The sequence below is a fragment of the Pleurodeles waltl genome, chromosome 12 (genome assembly GCF_031143425.1).
Source record: "Pleurodeles waltl isolate 20211129_DDA chromosome 12, aPleWal1.hap1.20221129, whole genome shotgun sequence".
In the NCBI taxonomy this organism is placed as follows: Eukaryota; Metazoa; Chordata; class Amphibia; order Caudata; family Salamandridae; genus Pleurodeles; species Pleurodeles waltl.
In genome coordinates, this window is record NC_090451.1 from 670,424,954 (window position 1) to 670,441,633 (window position 16,680).

At 42.5% G+C, this 16,680-nt stretch overlaps 1 protein-coding gene across 2 annotated transcripts in view; it reads right to left on the minus strand.

Moving 5' to 3' along the window:
* The window catches only part of ADAMTSL4 (ADAMTS like 4), a 156,852-nt gene that overhangs the window by 8,425 nt on the left and 131,747 nt on the right, over positions 1–16,680 (minus strand). For both annotated transcript variants that reach the window (XM_069218553.1, XM_069218552.1), the window contains exons 12-16: positions 11,854–11,983; positions 6,207–6,411; positions 5,144–5,317; positions 3,647–3,820; positions 1,083–1,262 (exon numbers count right to left, since the gene is read on the minus strand). In XM_069218553.1, the coding sequence (XP_069074654.1) occupies positions 1,083–1,262; positions 3,647–3,820; positions 5,144–5,317; positions 6,207–6,411; positions 11,854–11,983 (863 nt within the window). The remainder of the gene's footprint in view (positions 1–1,082; positions 1,263–3,646; positions 3,821–5,143; positions 5,318–6,206; positions 6,412–11,853; positions 11,984–16,680) is intronic.

Sequence of the window (16,680 nt, forward strand, 5' to 3'; positions counted from 1 at the left end):
AGCAGAGAGAAACCCAGCCCCACTTATGGTCCTTTTGTTGGCTAACAACATCTTGAATGTAATTTGCTTTTATGGCTTCCCCCATTTCTAGCTAAATTAATTTAGGCTGTACCGGTCTTCTTTTAATTTTGTCTCTTGCACTTAACATTAACAACAATTTTATACATCCTGCCTGGACCTACAAAGCAGCTGAAAGTCAAGCATAAACTGGTTGTCAGCAGGCCAGCCACAAAAGAAGTATTTAATGCACCAATTGGTTTGCAAGTATGGATTCATACATATTCCAACACCTGTAGAAATGGAAACTCGAGGAGGGGTAGTAACCCTAGTCATAGTACTTAATTTGAACAAGTATTTTCCAGTGCTCAACGCTAGCACTTAATTCTCAACACCTGAACTTACGGCGGTCTGCCACATGGTGGTGCTGTTTGTCTATTTTAGAGGTGAACATGTCAGACTGTTTAATAATTCATTCAAAATATATTGAAAAATCATTTTAGCAGCTGCCCATGCCATTCTTATAGCTTTCAGAGGTTGGAATAGTTAAAACTGTCACTTGTAGAATTATATTTGTGTTTGTACTGGCATTGGCAGTATCGATAAGGGGGTGCAAGCTGTAGGAGCCTACTGTGATGGATGGCTTACTTTGAGGGCCCTGGCCCTTTCTGTAATGCAAATTAAGCAATGTGCTAGTCATGTTCTGGATTTCATTTTCATTTATCAACCTAATATATTTTGAGAGTTGTAGCACCAGGTCTCTTCTATTGCTCTATTGATCTACTGGTTGACTTTGTATTGGAGGACCTCAAAAAGATTTGTACAAGAATAGCCCAGAATGTGAGCTTTGCAGCCTTGGCATGAATAGTTCTGGAACGTAAAAAACGGGCAAGACAAATATGGCCACAAATATGTCACAACATGGTAAATAATTTACAACACATAATATGGCCCTCCATGCATGCAAAATTCAAGAGACCCCGTTTTTAGTCGGTTGCAAAATTTCCTGACTTTGTCTATTCATTGGTTTTACCTCATCTCACAGATACCCCCCCTGTCTCCCGCTCTACAAAGGTGTTACGTACTGCGCTCCATGGAGTGGTGTACCAGCGGGCCCCACATACGCCCAGGTTGCACGGCTGCAGGGAAGGAGGCTTCTCCAGGGACCCACACTCTGATGGGTCTGTCACGTTAAACTCGGACCCCAACTTGCTCACACAGATGACATCACGCCTCTGGGTACCATCATCGCACTCGGCAGAGCACTATGAATGAAAAAGTGGGAGATCAAAAGAGAATGAAAAAAATGGTGGAAGTAGTAATGGATAGCAAAAGGGGGACACACAAGAGAAGAGAGTGTTGAAAAAGGAGTGTGGGATAGAGCATGAATCAGCGATAGAGAATGCCAGGCAATCTAGAGTAATGAAAAGAAAAAAGCACAGGGGTGAGATAAAGAAAAGAGTAAAGGAGGGATTGTGAAAGGAAATGAAACAAATACCAGAAAAAAGAGGAGAGATGGAACAATATGAAGGAAATGTGGAACATAAGGCCGGAGAGAGAGAAGAGCAAAAGAGAGAAAGGAAATTAAGATAGTGGAGTAAATGAGGTGGATAAAACGGACAGATGAAGAGGAAAAAAATTATGCACCATTTTTATGGGCCTCCCAGCGCCGGAACGCCTTCCTTGCATACATTATGCCTGGCGCCGGCATAATGTGGCGCAAGGGGTTACAAAGTGGCGCAATGCAAGAATTGCTCAACTTGGTAAATATGGCGAAGGAGCATTGCCTCCTTAACCACATTAGCGTAAGAAAAATGACGCTAGTGTGGTGCTAAGAGGCGCTAGGGCCTTGTAAATCTGGCCCACAGACTCTGTAGAAGGAGTTATGAGCGCAGAGAGGTACATAAGAAAGAATGACCATTAGTAACCCCTAGTCACATGCTGGGTCCAGCTTCCCTATCACATGTTTTGTGACTCGTCTCAAGTCGCATGTTCTGTGCTCAGCAGCAGTTTCCGCTTTGCATGCCTGTGGTGGGTCAGAGGTGGGTAAGGCTGCAAGCCGATAGGGAGAGTTGACCCAAAATGGAGTCTGGGGTCTCTCATCGCTCTAAGAGCCAAATCATGAACTGAGCCATCAAGGGATTTGGCATGTAAACAATGCAACAAACCCCGTGTAGAAATATGATAAAGACTTCCAAATAAAGTAATTTCCTTATTATGACACGTTAAAGATTATGGATAGTAATGCCTGTCCTGTTTTTTTCTTTATCTTAAAATTTAATAAAAATTCTGAAAACAATAAAAAAGTAAAGTTTTTAAACATGAACGTTTCACCACCATCAAGTACCTGACAACACTACCATGAGTGAACCAAGAGACCAGTATGTCACTGGCCATGCATATTTTTACAAAACTGTGTCTGAATGTGGAACAATAGTATTGTGTGTTAATCCATTCGAAGGTGAGGGGTTTGCATTGGCTCATCCTGGACGGTCTTTCTTCAAGGTGCTCTAAGACTGGATAGCCAAAATGAATTAAATTGGTGCAGTAGCATAATAGTAGTAGGAACGAAGTGAACTTAAGTGATTGGCATAGGCTCACACATTTTGGTGAAGCAGGGAAGCTGGGATTTCAAACCAGATTGTCTTGTTACCACCTTGTGTACCAGGAGCAACAGGTTGAGTATCATCTACTGTCTTGCTTTTACCTCCGAATGACAATATTTAGTGTTCAATTATTTCAAGACCTAATTAGCATACCATGTTTAGTAAATGCAAGTATCATATTTGCCGAAAAGCGCTTCGACTCCTCATCAGGGGTAGTAAGCGCTATATAAATACTATTACAATACAATATAATTCAATTGGAGACCTCGTATGTTAAGATTTCTTTAAATTAAAAAAAAACACACAAAGTTAAACATAAGGGACAGTTGTGGATTGTTCTTATGTTAATATTACTGCCTTATATTGCTTTAAAAATAGTAAAGATGGAGTGGGACCGCCATAAGGGCAATTTACATCAGTTCACACAACAAAGAGGACTCTGACATCCTGCATCGGTTCCTTCCCTTCCTGTGTTCCAGGTCTGCAGAGAGACACTTGTGAATAGCAGCTACACACTGCACAACAACAGTCTTAGATGTCATGTGCTCAGCTGTCCTGCATTTGTTTTTCTTTTTTAATTTTAAAGTTGGTACTAGGCAGTGTATGAGATACTTGGCTTTCCTCCATTTTGGATCACGAGTCCCCTTGGGACATAGATCGAGACAAGCCAGATGCTGGTTTTGAGTCTTGCTGGGCTTGTCCATCTCTACGGGATGCTATGGGATAACCTCACCGGATAAGACCATAGGCACAGTCCTACTTGTGTTAATATCATTATTAAAGATAATTCTATACCTAAATAATATTTGCACCTTTACAGTTCACAGTATTTCGTAAGCATTAAGTCAATTTGCTAATGGTGTAACATTATGGAACATATTTAATACTTCTTTTTTTCATTCTCAAAGATGAAAGGTTGAGGCTTTCCTCCTGGGATTCAAACATTCCACATGAATGTGCATGCGGCTCTATATAGCAAGCCTGGTACCCTGTTTATGTACCTTATCGCCATTTCAAGTACCAATGGTCTCTTAGCTACTCACCTGGCTCCAAGGGCCCGTGTACCAGAGCATGACCCTACTGCAGGGTCCACCATCGCACGCCCTCATATCCGCCGGTTTGGATCCCGTGCAGGCCTCGCCAGACTCCCCGCCGACCTCACTGGACAAGCACACCACCGACCGGCGCTGGATCCCCGTTCCACACTCCGTCGAGCACTGCAGCGGACAGAGATGAGAGCGCATGGGTGAAACAGAGTGTCAAAATAATTCAAAGCACTGCACTCTGGCACGCCAATGAACACCGCTCTAGCGCCCCAACAGGAGTACTCAAAAAAACCCTGCAGAATACAACTTTATATGCTGAGGGCCAGGATTCTACACCGCCGCCTTCCCTCAAGATCCGATGAAGAGGACGTTACATTCCTCTAACAATGTATGGAACACTGGTTCACCAGCAGAATACTGATCACAAATTTGTTTGCATGAGAAATCTGCCACCTGTCTGCAACAGATGCAAACAACTATCTCTAGATGATAAGATCTGATTCAGGATAACACATCCTGTATAGATCACTAGAGGGGAAAAAACATTACAACCTGTACCAGGATCGTCTGAGAACAAACCTACATCTGAAGAGAGATCGGGCAGGGGCACACAGAGCACAGCTGCCTACAGACTGGGGTCAAAGTATAAACCTGGAATCCAGTGCTTCCTTCCCCTAAGGGATTATTAGGTTCACATCAATCTCCTTACCAGCAAGGCTACAACACTTCTAGGCTCTTTGTACAAGAATTCCTATTGTGGCCAGGTCTACACTTTGCATCGAATATTGTCGAATCAGTGACTGTCATAATGCCCTACGTTACCTTGGAAGAGAAGAACAAACTTTTCTACCCAAAGATGCTTATCAGTAAGGCCATCAATGGCTGGCCCTGTTTCACAAAAGCTTCATAAGTAAAATCGTACTCTTCAAGTAAAGTTGTAGTTTGCTAGTTGTAAACAAGATGATAATTGGTCTTAATAAGCTAAACACTGTCCTTGCAGGACAGTTTGTACAAGGTTAACATTAGGCTGGTTTCCTCTGATGTGTTAAGTCTGAAGTAGGTTTTAATCATCTACTACTATTTTCCTTTCTTGATACGGATGCCACAATCCTAGAGCTCCTGCACCACTTTCAAAACTCTATCATGAGTCCCCTCAACTGTGCCATGCACCAAAGATATAATTCCAAACTTTTACAATAGCTACTCCAAGAAATGCCTTCACCTTAAGGAAGAGTGTGTAGATAATTACAAAAGGTGTCAATGCCTATAATTGAATGGTAATTCAAAGTAGAATCCCAGTGTCAGCTGACTGGCCCAAGTGGCCCTGTTCCCCCATTGACCTTTGCCCTCATTTGCGAACACCACAAAGCCCCTGTAAGGTTTAAAATAATAAAAGAGCACAGTGACCATTTATACCCAGTCCATACATTATAAGTCAATCATGGCTTCCCTCCTGTTCCAGAGGATCTGCCCCCATTCGGTGTGAACCATTACCGTGCGGCTCCAGTCGTCATGGAACCAGCTGCGGATGCAGGGACCCATGTCACAAGCCTCGCTGGTCTTAGGGCGTAAGCGGACGCTGCACTCTCCCTCGCTCAAAACATCCCCGTGGTTACTGATGCATCGCACGTTCCGGATCCTCTGCCCTGTCCCGCACATCACCGAGCACTACGGAAACAGAGAGGGGACGTGTCATTATTGTCACCATTGTCACTCTTAACAAGGTCATCTTTGGTTTCAGTCTTCTGGCCACACTCTTACCATTACTTTCATCAACCTTTAGAGGTACTATAGCCTCTCTTCAACACTCTTCTTCAGCTCTGTGATGATCTTCTGCTCTGCTTGCAGTTCCCTTCCTAGAAGTCTCTGTGACTTTCACCGTCCTGTTCCCAAGTGTGATGAAATAAGGCTCTTGGCACCCCAGATCTGATACTCTGGCTATAGTCCCAAGGGTTCTTGTGCCTTAACCTCTATTGGGTACCGCACTATTCAATGTCTCGGAGTCAGGATAAAGAATGGATGCTTTAAAGTGTCTCTTATTCACGTTATTCCCTGCCTAACTCCTCATCCATCCCATCTTCCTCCTCTTCCAGCATCCATTCTAGAACATGGATTCTTTGTGTTTTAGTCCCTCACCCACTTTTGCATTTATTTGTATCTCTCCCTCCTACACTCTGGCTGTGTGAAGTTCTCTTATTATCTCTATCTTTCTTGTTCATTCCAATTTCACCCAAATCCTCTTTCCAATGATCTCCACTTTCTTGCCTCTCACAACTGTTACAGCACTCTCTCTTTCGAATTTTGTTTGTGACTCTCTCCTCCAAAGTGCTTGCTTCCTTATCAATGATACCATTTTCCTCTCAGTATCTCTTTAGAGCTTTCTATTCTCTGTGGCACTTTCTCTTGACTTTCGGGTGCTCCTTATGTAGGTGTAGTTATTGCTCTCTGTCACCTCTCATTTCCCTCTGGTGCACCTCTTTCCTTTTAAAATCCCCAAACCCACTTCTAAGATACTTTGCTCTTTGCACATTGGCTCTGCCACACCTGGTTCCCCTACCGTGGTCCAGTTGGTGCTGATTTCCCAGTGGCTGCAGATGCGGAGTTGGCAGGTTTGGGTGACGTTGGGTTTCTCCAGCTGGCTACATCTCTGTGGGTGGACCATAGTTGTGCGGTTGGCGTACATCTGGCGACAAAGAACCTGGCGGTGCTGCATCCCAGGGCCACATGACTTGCTGCATGCGGACCAATCACCTGCATCCCAACTACAACAAGATAAAAAGGACAGTCACTATACCCATTTTAAGCATGCAGACAATCAATGTACTATTAACAAAAAAGGATTGAGGGCCTTAGAGGTTGGCAGATGTGGGACATCTACCAAAAAAACGCAGATGACCATAAGTTGTTATAGAGCACCCAGGACATTTGCTATTTTTGGCAAGTGTCCTGCATCTCCCCAACTCTAAATCAGAAGCAGAGTCTTTAGAAGTTGAAATGGCCCTCTGAGCGAACATGGGCCTGTGCCTAAGGTAGCGCACTAGGACGCGGGAACATTGGCCCATACTGGCTCCAGGAATTTAGTGTTTTGGGATGTAATGTTATAAACTTTCAACATCCGGTTTTAAATTTAGTTTGTTTTGTAATTAAAAGGTGTGCTTAAGTTGGCAAAAGTCTGTTTATGCGAGTCTGAGGGCACAAAGTTTTCTGCATAAATATAGATTTGCCACATAACCCATCATGTGCTGCATAGATTGTAGATTTAAGCATTCACTTCTAGCTCAAACCAGTGCTTAATTTGTAAAAATAAATAAGTGCTGGGTTTCTCGTCAGAAGGCTTGCTCCACCCCTACCCTTGCCAGCGCTGCCAAATGACAGTACCAACACAATTACTAAGCATCACACGCCGACAAGTGAAACAATTATTAAGACTATTCCATGTTAAATTAATGAACAACTGTTGGTGTTCTTAGCTCTAAACAGCGCTACCACGTGGCAGACTTTCGTGAGTGGTGGTGTTGACAGTTATGTGCTGGTGCGGAGCACTGGAAATCACCAGCCTAGATTAAGCACTGGCTCAAAAGTTGCTAAAAACCCAGCGACACACGTTGCCTCATAGTGGAAGGCACTTGAAAGAGTTCATTGGTCCAATTTCAGTTTCTTCCTTTTATATTTCTGTGCTAAACTATTACTAATGAAATGAAACCTTTGCAAAGACAGTGCTTACATGTATAAAAATGACAAAACAATTAAGTAATATAGTCACAAAATGTGCTTCATTATCCTGCATAATGAGGTCAAACTGCCGCATAACTGAATGTGGCCCTGCCTACGCCGCTTAGGGAAACGCACAGGGAAAATAAAAACCACCCAACAGTAGGAATACAGAGTCTACCTGGAAGGAAAGTCCATGGAGTAGGGACATTCCTTTCATGTAAACACTCAATTCCTGACAGCAGCTGCACCTGCTGGGCGGTTTTTCTGGCTGTTGTCTCGCCTACATCATAAAAACTCTCAAACATGGACTTTCCCCAAAACTTTGCAGACGGGAGCATCTATCTGACTGCAGTACTCAAAAGTTCCACTAGAGGGCGCACTGACACCAATAATGCCAGCCGAGGCGTCCTCAAGGCCACGTTAACTGCGATATTAAAAGTTATCACATCCACAGAATCATAAAAACAGAAAAATATGCCTCTGCCTCAACATGTGGCGGCGCATGTTTGGGATAAAAAAAAACTAAATTAAGAAAAAAAAACATATTTGTAATGGAACAGTAGCAACCTGGCATACTTGGAACAGGTATAGAAATATTTTTAAGTTTTAATGGACATCCCAAGAAACTGAGATTACCATGGTCGGAAAGTAAAGTACTGCTCGCTTTAAAGTATTCTAAACTGAAAAGAGTTTAAACACTCAGAGATGACTTTCTTTTTGATAAACAAGTTAATTTAAAAAGTATTGATACAGTAAAGCCACGAGCCAGTAACTATGTATGCATTTTTAATCTCCGATTACTTTTTCAGTGTGGCGTTCACCAAGACCTTTTGATTTTACTAAAATAATGTGTGTGATATACCTGCTTAATGGGGCTTTCAGCCACCTGTCTTTGTCCATTGGTCTGTTGTTGTCATTCACATTTTGCTTCCGCCCTCGACAGCATACAGCATGGGGCAATGGATCCGCCTACTTAAGCCTCTTGTTAACCTCACTGAGTGACTGCACTTTTCTCTTTTACACGGTGCACATCCATACACAAGGAGCTCATTTTGGTACCAGTGTTCCCTGATGTAATACCAGGAGGCATCTGAAGTGAGCCCAGAGCACGTTGCAGGTTTAGCACTTCCTATCTCCTTCCAATGCAGTTTTCAATACTTTTTGAAGTGGACTGCTGCCATTTCGCAGCATAACATATTGTGATCCTGGAATCTGTTTCATCAATGGTTCTTCCATAAACTTTGCCTAGGAAGAAAACTGAACTCTATGGTGTTTAATTTACAGCACACTCGTAACTGTTTTATTTAAACATAGGTGGTGAGTAATGCGGGTTTAAGTATCTAATGTTTTATAGTTTGAACCCTCTTATCTGCCTTCTTTGTTTCCTTTTTCTTTCCTTCTTTCTTCTTTTGCCTATGCTTTTTTGCTACCCCTTCTTTCTTTTTCATTCTTTTTCCTTTCGTTTCTTTCATGCTTTTTTCTTCCTTTTTTGCATCTTCTTTTCTGTTTCTCTTTCCTTTCCTCCTTTCTTTTCTTCTTTCTTTTTGCCTTCTTTCCTTCTTATTTTCTTGCCATTCCTTTTTCTTTCCCATGTTTTCCTTTTTTGCCTTTAGTCTTCTCCTTTCCTTGTGATCTTTCCTTCTTTTTTCTTTCCTTTTGTATTCCTTCCTTTTTCTTTGCCTGCTTTCACTGTTTTCTTTCCTATTCCACCTTTCTTTTTGCCTTTTCTCCTCATTTTTCTGTTTGCCTTCTTTCCTTTTGCTTTTCATTATTCTTTGTTTTGCCTTCTTTGCTTGTTTCTTTCCTGCTGTGTTTTTGCTTTTGTACCGCCTTTTCTTTAATTTTCTTTTTTCCTTCTTTTTCTGCCTCCCTTCTTTCCCTTTTTCTTTCATGCCTGTCTTTTTTGCCTTTTCTTTCTGTGTATTTTCTTTTTTTTCTTGTGCCTTCTTTCCATGTTGCCTTTCCTTTTTTCTTTCCTTTCTTTTTTCTGTTTTGTCTTTCCTTTTTCATAATTTTTTCTTTCCTCTCACTTTTTTATGCTTTCCTTTTCTCCTTTTTTGTCTTTTCTTTTTCACCTCTTTCCTTTGTTGTCTTTCCTTTGCCTTTACTTTTTGCCTTTATCCATTTCCTTCCTTTGTAACCTTCTTTAATTCTTTCTGTTTGCCTTCTTGCCTTTCTTCATTCTTTTTTTCCTTTTTTCTCTTTTCTTTTCATTCTGCCTTTCTTTGCCTACTTTAATTCTTCTTTCTTTCCTCCTTTCCTTTTTTCTTTTCCCATCTTTCATTTTTGCATTTTTTGTCTTGGCTTCTATTTCTTTCTGTATGCTTTCATTTGCTCTTTGTTTGGCCTTTCTGCCTTTTTTCCTTCATGCTTTCTGTTTTGCCTTCATTCCTTCTTTCTTTTTTCCCTTCTTTCTTTTCTACCTTCTTTGCTTTTCTTGCTTTTGTTCTGCATTTATATTTTCTTTTCCTGCCTTTTTTTGCCAGTTTTCTGCCTTCTTTCCTTTTTTCATTCTTTCTTTCCTTATTTTTTCTTGCTATCTTTCCGTTTTTCTTTTACCTTTCCTTTTCTGTTTCCTTTTTTTGCCTTCATCCATTTTCTTTGCTTCTTTCCTTTTTTCTTCTTTCTTTCCTTTTCATTTAGTCTTATTTCCTTTTCCATTTTTCGTTTCTTTCCTCCTTTCATTCTTTCTAGTCTCATTAATTTCCTTTTTTGCATACTTTCATTATTCTTTCTTTCCTTCTTCCGGTTTGATTTCTTTCCTTTGTTCTTACTTTTTGCCTTTCATTTTCCTTACCTTCCTCCTTTCTTTTCTTCTTTGTTTCCCTTCTAACAATTTTTCTTTTTTTTGCCGCCTTTGCTTTTTTTTTCTTGCTTGCCTTCTTGGCTTTTTCTTTATGTCCGTCGCTCCTTTCTTTTTACCTTCTTTTTGTTTTCCTTTCATTTTCTTTCTTTTCTCAATTTTTTTCTTCTTGCTTTCTTTTTTGTCCTTTGTGCCTTCTTCCTTCCTTTTTCTGCATTCTTTCAGTTTTTCATTCTTTTTCCCCTCTTTCCTTCATTCTTTCTAGCCTTTCATTTTTCTTTCTTTCCTTTTTGTGTTTTTGCCTCCTCCCTTTTTTGCCCTTCTCTCCTTTTTTTGTCTGCCTCCTTCCTTTCTTTCATTGTTTCTTGCCTTTTTTTCTCAAAGGCTAGGGGCCAATGCAAGACTAATAGCTTTTTTTTTAGGCCTGTGTTAGCCAAGGCTTTTTGATTTTACTAAAATATGTATAACATGGTTACTCATAGGGATTTTCAGTCAGACTTCATCCATTAGCCTGTGATTATGTCATTCACACTGTCCCCCTCCCAACCCCTGCCACACACACACGCTCCATCATGCATCAAGGGGCAATGTTAGCCCACTGCAGGCATTGACTGTCTTCACTATGAGTTACAGCATGCCTTTAGCCATTGTTTTTTTCCTAGATTGAATGATGGCTAGGCAGCTTCCCGAACAACAAAGTTTTGTAATAAAAAACTTTAAGGAAACAAAGCAAGAATTGCCAAAAAGCTGGTGGGCAACACCAGACCTATTGGCTTTGCCAATGCTCCTTGACTAGATGAGGCTGGTAAGTAGGCTAGACCTGTCCTAGTACTGACATAAAAGATTCTTAGGGCACTATCATGAAATGGTGCTTGTAATCAAATGACGTTGTGTAACACTGTTTGCTCATGCACACTTCAGCATGGAGGGACTCTGCTGTGGACTGATAAAAAGACTTCGGCTTCAGTGCTGGAACAGACCAGGATTGCAGTTCCGGTAGTCATCCCTGAGCTGTATCTGGGCTCCAGGAAGGCTGTAGCAAATGGTCCTCAGGATGTCCCCGTGCTGTGTGCGAACCACCTGACTACTGCACCAGTAGCACCTACATACATGCAATCCAACCCAAACATTCATCACTACTTACTGAAACTCATTTTTATCAATCATAGATCAAGGAAAGATTGATTTCCAACTTGCAAGGATACAAGCTTATGCCTTGGAGGTTACAGGCAGCCGTTGCACAATGCACTGAGCTATTGTACCATGACTGTCCTGCGTGTAACACAGGGCTCTACGCAAACAAATGTACACATGGATCTACTGTACACAAACATACCTGAGATCTACACGCATGCTCTCCAGAATTATGAGGGAGGGCTGGTGGGAGGGGGCACAAGGGATAATGCTGGCGAGAGAGAAACAGAAATACAAACTTCACAAAAACACATTAGCTGCAGGCGGTTCATTTATTTTTTCCAAGAGTCCTGCTCTAGGAGATACCAAGGTTCCAGTTATTCTTGGCTAGCAATGGGGTTCAGCCCCTCACAGAGGGACCTACCACGATTCCCAGCCAAGAATATCACCACTCCTCTGGCTTCAGAAACAGGGAAACCATTAACTTCTCTAACTACAAGCGTAAATCATAAAGGAAGGCATTTGTAGTCACGGAACAACTGGTTGTACGTACAAGGCTGGGCACGGCTGGGTGCTGCACACTTCTTGAGAGGGCACAGGTCTGCTGGTGGCATCACAGTCGGCCTCGTGCACTTCTTCGTGAGAGCGGCGGGACACACATCGGAAAATTGGGAGCCAAAATCCTGCAACATGGCATTAACGGAAAGATTAGGACATTCTAGCACCTTGAAGAGTGCGCCATGCAGCCAGCACTACAGAGTTTCATTCAACTCTAGAGAGAAGCTCCAACTCGTCGTGATCTGCGAAGAAGCATTGATGTGTGCATCACTTACCAGTAATATTCATCACTCCGTTTTCACATTCCTCATCCCATTATGTACTTGAGCGAGAACGATTACATCTTCAAGATTGGTATCACTTAACCAAAGTCTCTTTACAGTTAAACATGATTGCAGACTAATTTTACCCAACAAGGTGCGCTATTAAGGGCAAATTCACATGTCTTTCTGATTCAGAGAAACTCCACTTAGCTCCTGTACTGGGACAAGGAAGACTGATTAAGACGAATGAAGGTTGCTGGTGAATAATTGGACCGCTACCTATTCATCACTTTCCTCCCCCCAGTCTTTATTTCAGTGAGGATACACAAGAGCAGCGCACTGTGGAATATATCAGTGATCAAACTTATCCCCTTTAATGCATTTTAATGCACTGGTGTCCAACTTGAGTCTAGGAGGGCCAGATGCATGCCAGCAGCATTCATGGCAGTGAAGCTTATTTTGTAAGTGAGCTCCATTCAGTTATGTTGTCAAACATCTTACATAGATATCTTGAAAATATGGCATGAATTCACCATCCTTGGACCTACATTGAGCACACATTCTTTAATGTATCACCATGGACCTCGTAAAGAAAAAAAAACAGTGTATCCAGTGTTTTATTGGTAAAAGATGAAGTTCTAGTGCCAAAGGTTTTGCTCAAAAGCCTGTGGGCAGCACCATGAAAGTTGGGCACTGTATACCAATGTAGCCAGCCATAGTGGCCTACACCAGTATTAAAGGCCTGAGCCAAAGGCGAGGGCCTTTAACAATGGGGCAGGACTTTAATGGCCTGTATAGCCCAGCTACGAAGGGCTATAAGGCTATTACAACATTCTGCCACTAGAGGGCAGAATGTCCTAATAAATAAAACAAAGGCTTCACAGAGCCCGAAGGGACTGAAATTCCCTTGGGCTTCGTGAGGCCCTTGTTCACAGCTGTTGCTGTGTGAAAAACATTGGAATGTTGGACCTCTGGGCTTCTACCAACCTTTAGAGGGCCGGAGCCCTCCATTGTCTTCAATGGAGCTCCCAAAGTTCTAGTGTTCTAATTCTCCGTAGCCTTGATTACACCTCTTTCATCAACCACTAGACACTCCCTCCCTCTTTGGCATCCCTGTATTATACCTTTGTCTATTTCCTTCTTTCTGTTCCTCCTGTGCTGGATCAAAGTCTGTTTAGAAAAAATAAGTTCTGGTTGACAAAAATGCGTGTTGGTGGGCTGCACCTGCAACCACCAGCTCAAGGTAAGCATTGAGTGTATCACAGACACAGGGATATCTGGTACCAAAAGCCATCCTGGTTCCATCTGCCTCATATCTCCTCCAGCTTGAAACAAATGTGCATTGAGAAGCCTATGTAGATGCCCTCGGTAGGAGTTTGCAGTAGTGGCACAGCCCTAGCTACAGCCAACAAATGTAATCCGACTTTGCCGTCAGAAGCTGGGTAAGGCAAACCATGGCAGAAGGATCTCTCCTTACTCCCCATGAAAGACAGTTATTTGGTGGAAAGCCTGCTGGAGTTTCATGGAGTCGCCACCTATGGTTGATGTCCAAAAATGTCAGCTTTATATCTATACATTCAATCTGGATGCATCCACAAGATGGCTGAATAATGCACAGAAAGTGAATCCAGAATAATTTTATTTTGCAAAACCTAACCTGTACAAACTCCAGCGGTTCAAACTGAGGATTTGGAAAAAGCTAAACGGGCAAGTGCGCGGTCACAAAATGGAGCAAGAGCCACTTCCTGGAGAGACTTCTTTTTTCAACTAACAACTAGACATGACTTGTGCCATCCTCCACCTTACGGTGTGGAGTTCAGCACACCTGAGAGAGGCTCCAACAATAACTCCTTTCCTACCACTGTTTATTAAAGCCAGCTCCAGCAAGCCATCAATGACTCCAGTGTGGGTGGCAGTGCTGGGGTACCATCTAGGATTTACAACATTAACTGTTCTTAAAATGAAACAGGTACAAGTACATTATTCGCAAGGGCTGCCAAAAAGAATTAACATTAGCAGTATTAATTAATAAGAAGGACAGGTTTTGGAGGGGAGAGTTGAGAAGGCAGCAGGCAGGATAAAAGAAGAGTTTGCTGGGACATAGGTAGGTGCGGTGTTAATGTCTTGAAATATCTAACCCACCAAAAGGCCTGTATATCAATAACTTTTTTTTTTACTAATGTAATCCTGGCTTCCAGAATTACTGGTACTGTTGAGTATGGCAATTCCAGGGCAGGCAGGATTTCCAGGAAAATGTCAGTTTTAAAAGAGTACATTAAAGTAGGAATATGTGTTACCACACTGAATCTCACAGGTCTTCTCTCGAGTCAGACATTTGTGCCAAACACATTTTGTCTAGATTTTCTTGCCAAAGTCTCTTTGAGGAAATAAAATAGGGGGAGCCATGTTCGCATTCAACCTTTAATTCCACTTCAGCAGGTAATTTGCTGCCAGAATTTCACAAACTAAAATTCAACTCATAACCAAAATGCTAACTAGTGCATACTCAGAACTCTTAGACTGTTTTTCACTAGAACTGCACTATGCTGAATTCACAGCGCTTCTTCCTTCATTTTAAAAAAATATAATTTCCATTTTCCACATTAATCAATGATTTCTCTTCCGACCTTTTTTCGAATTACTTTTTTGGTTTGTGAAAAGACCTTAAGTAATACAAATCTAAAAAGAGCTCTAAGGTTCCTGATATCAGATCTGCGTGACCTTTGCTGCTCATTTAGACGGTGTGAGTCATGAAGTCTATAGTCCTGGGAAGCAAACTGTTTTAAGACAGTGTGATATTTTGCATTGTGTCATGTATTCTGGGGTGCAATTCAATGTGGAGCATCCCTCCACTATGGTCTCTCGGGCATGTTTTAGGACCAAGGTAACCTCATGACTTTTCAAGGACAAACTCAAAGTTACAAACTATCATCCACAGAGACCCTCCTTTGGACTGCTAGATCTTCAGTCCACCCACTCACACACCCATCCTAACCAACCTCCCAGGCTCTTGATATAAGTCCATCTAGTGGTTAGTGAGCAGGAAACATGGGCAAGCTATTGGCAATGAAATAGGACCAGGCCAAGTGGTAGGCAGGACTGTTGCCGATAGTGTCAAAGGTGGGTGAAAAAAGATGGCAAAAATAGAGAAGCAGGGCTGGTGAAGACTGTGGGGCGAAGCTGGTGAAATCTGTTGAGCAAGACTGGCGAAGGATGAAAAGTGAGAGGTGGTGATAGCTGTTGGCAGGGCTGGTAAAGGTGGCGGCACGTGGTGGAGGAAGTCTGTGGGCAAGGCTAGTGAAGGTTGTGTCATGTGGCGGATGAAGGATGTGGGCAGGGCTGGTGAAGGATGTGGAGGGGGGCTCATAGAGGCTGTGTGGCACGGACTGATGGGTGTGAGGCATCGCTTGTGAATGCTGTGGCGCGCAGCTGGTGGAGTTGTTCTTGTAAGGCTGAAAAAGCTTGTTGAAAGAAGCTGGCGAATGCTGCGCAATGAGGCGGAAAAAGCGGTTGTGCAAGGGTGGTGGATGCAGTGTTGGGAGGCTGGTTCAGCTGCAGAGTGAGGGTACTAAAGGCTGTGGAGCGAGAGTGATGATGACTGACGAGAGGCTAGTGAAAATTGCATCTGAAGTTGGCCCCAGAGACTGTAAGTTCACTGCGGGCTGGTGTGCTTTTTGCTACACTGACAATATTTTCTGCTCCAGAAAATTTCACCTGCCAAAAACGAATGAGAGAGAACTATTAGCATTGGCATAGTAATGCCTTCAGAATCCCTTCCAGTTGGCAAAAAAATTAAATGTATTAATTTGAAAAATACCTCTATTCGGGCGGTCTGCAGAGCAGGCGGAGCTGCTCAGATGGGTCTAATTTATCCCAAACTCAACATTGACTTGAGGCCCGATCAACACGTTGAAGTCATTACAAGAGTAAAATGCCAAAAAAGTTATTGGCTCCAGCAATCAATCCATCCTGCATCCACTAGTGCAGGTTTGAACTGTTCCTGTTAATACAGGTTCTCAGGGCATAATTTCTTCTGCCACCAGTTCATACAAGGTCATAACAGTCCCTCTCTATGCCGTCATTGCCTACAGAACCCCACCGGAAGGCCAAATCCAAACCCATACTGTGTCTCAGCTGTCGCTGAATCCCATTCCATCCATTATATTATACGATAACCAGCCCCTCTGCCCGTCCAGCCTCTATGTTGTGGCACACACTGCACATTACGTTTAGTGCTGTTTTGCCATTTCTTTGGCCTAGGAAAGTTGCCGGAATTTGAGGTCCTTTGCATCATGGTCACGAGGAATCCATCAGAAGAGACTATGTCCACTCAAGTTGGATCATCAATAGTCTAGGTGTGGTTAAAATGCTGTGTTGACGTACATCTTTGGTTTTCTGTGTTTGTATCCAGAAAGTGTTTTCGAATCTTAGTAAATGCCATCTGGGAGGATTAGTAGGTGAATTTTACGGGCACACAATAGGGCCTTCTGTTGCCAGTCTGTACATCATTTAAGCTGATGATCAGTTTCTTACTTTAGGAGCAATCACATTACCTGCAA